Genomic DNA, 1335 nt, shown 5'->3' on the forward strand with positions numbered 1-1335 from the left:
AATACCGTCGGCTGGCTCCAAATTTAGCCGTTGCATCGTGTGCGATCATTTCAAACGGATGAGGGCAACGGAGAAGAGCATTTGAAATGTGAACTAGAAAAAAACGTACCAGTCGCCGGAAATAACAGGACACTGACTGTAAGTCAGCAAAGGAGCACCACAATCACAGATACGATAAGCCTTGGGATGGACTTCGTATAAGGGGTATTGTCCCGATTTCTTCTGCTTGCAGCTGGTTTTGAGGGTCTTTTGAAGAGGACAAAAAACCGGCATACAAACTCTGGAACGACTAGCAACCACTCTTTGGTAAAATATCTATAATTGAATAAGATTTTGAACTATTTCCAAGTATTATTTTTGTTCTGTAAACCAGCGGATCTTAATGTTCAATCAAAAATGCAGGTTGACTTCTGGAGAAACGTGAAAATCGAAGGTGAAATAACGGTGTCCCTTGGCGTATGCTCACTGTTCACGTCGGTTAATTTGAGTACAGCGACGTTGGCGGTTGCTACAGTCCTGAACAACCAGATGGCCATGAATGGACCACTTGGGAGAGAACGGACATGCGAACTACCAGACCTAGGCTTGACAACCTACTTTGAGTTCGATGGAGAATATTACGAACAACTGAAAATAGTACCAATGGGATCACCAGTCAGTGATTTTATCATGGAAGTTGTAACGCGGCAGATGGAGCGGACAGTGCTACCAAATATTAGACCAAATGTACGAATGCGATATCTGAATGACACACTTGTCAACGTAATGGAAAATGAGCAGCCACGAGCGAATCTAATCTGAAAAATGTGTTTCCTGACTTCCAGTTTACAATCAAAACGGAAGGGAAGAGAGACTAGCGTTGCTTGATGTACTGGTCACAAGGAAAACAGATGGTCAACTGTAAACTAAAGCATACACGAGGAGAATGCTCACAGCCCGGAGTGTGAAATTCGTCAGAAACCATTCGAAGTTTCACAAATGAATAGCGTTTGAACAGCTGCGTTCAAGCGAATCAAAGCGCACTGCGTTACAACAGATTTGAAGACAGGAAAATAGAGCGGAGCCACCAAATCCACCTGTAAAGATTTATTGCGGTAAGATTTTTTTGTTGGGACTGAAAATTTGGCAGATTATCTGAGTAATCAGCAATACCCAAGTTTTTTTATAATTTGATTCGTGGGTTACGCCAAGAACACAACTAAATTCGTTCTATGCTGCCTCCCTGCCTCCCTGTAAGGGAAAGATTGTCTTCACAAACCCACTCTATATTGTGGATATTAAACATACCATTTTACTTATCATGGATCCTGATAAATTAGTCCACTTTTTTTACCT

The 1335-nt window shown here is 41.9% G+C and overlaps 1 protein-coding gene across 1 annotated transcript in view; it reads left to right on the plus strand.

Annotated features, from left to right (window-relative positions):
* Positions 1 to 726, plus strand: part of T265_15619 (hypothetical protein) — a gene marked incomplete at both ends in the record, with an annotated part of 9870 nt that extends 9144 nt beyond the window's left edge. The window contains one exon of the mRNA XM_009178775.1: positions 374 to 726. Coding sequence (XP_009177039.1) covers positions 374 to 726 — 353 coding nt within the window. The remainder of the gene's footprint in view (positions 1 to 373) is intronic.
* Between the last annotated feature and the right edge of the window lie 609 nt (positions 727 to 1335).

The sequence above is a fragment of the Opisthorchis viverrini genome (assembly GCF_000715545.1).
Source record: "Opisthorchis viverrini unplaced genomic scaffold opera_v5_655, whole genome shotgun sequence".
NCBI lineage: Eukaryota > Metazoa > Platyhelminthes > Trematoda > Opisthorchiida > Opisthorchiidae > Opisthorchis > Opisthorchis viverrini.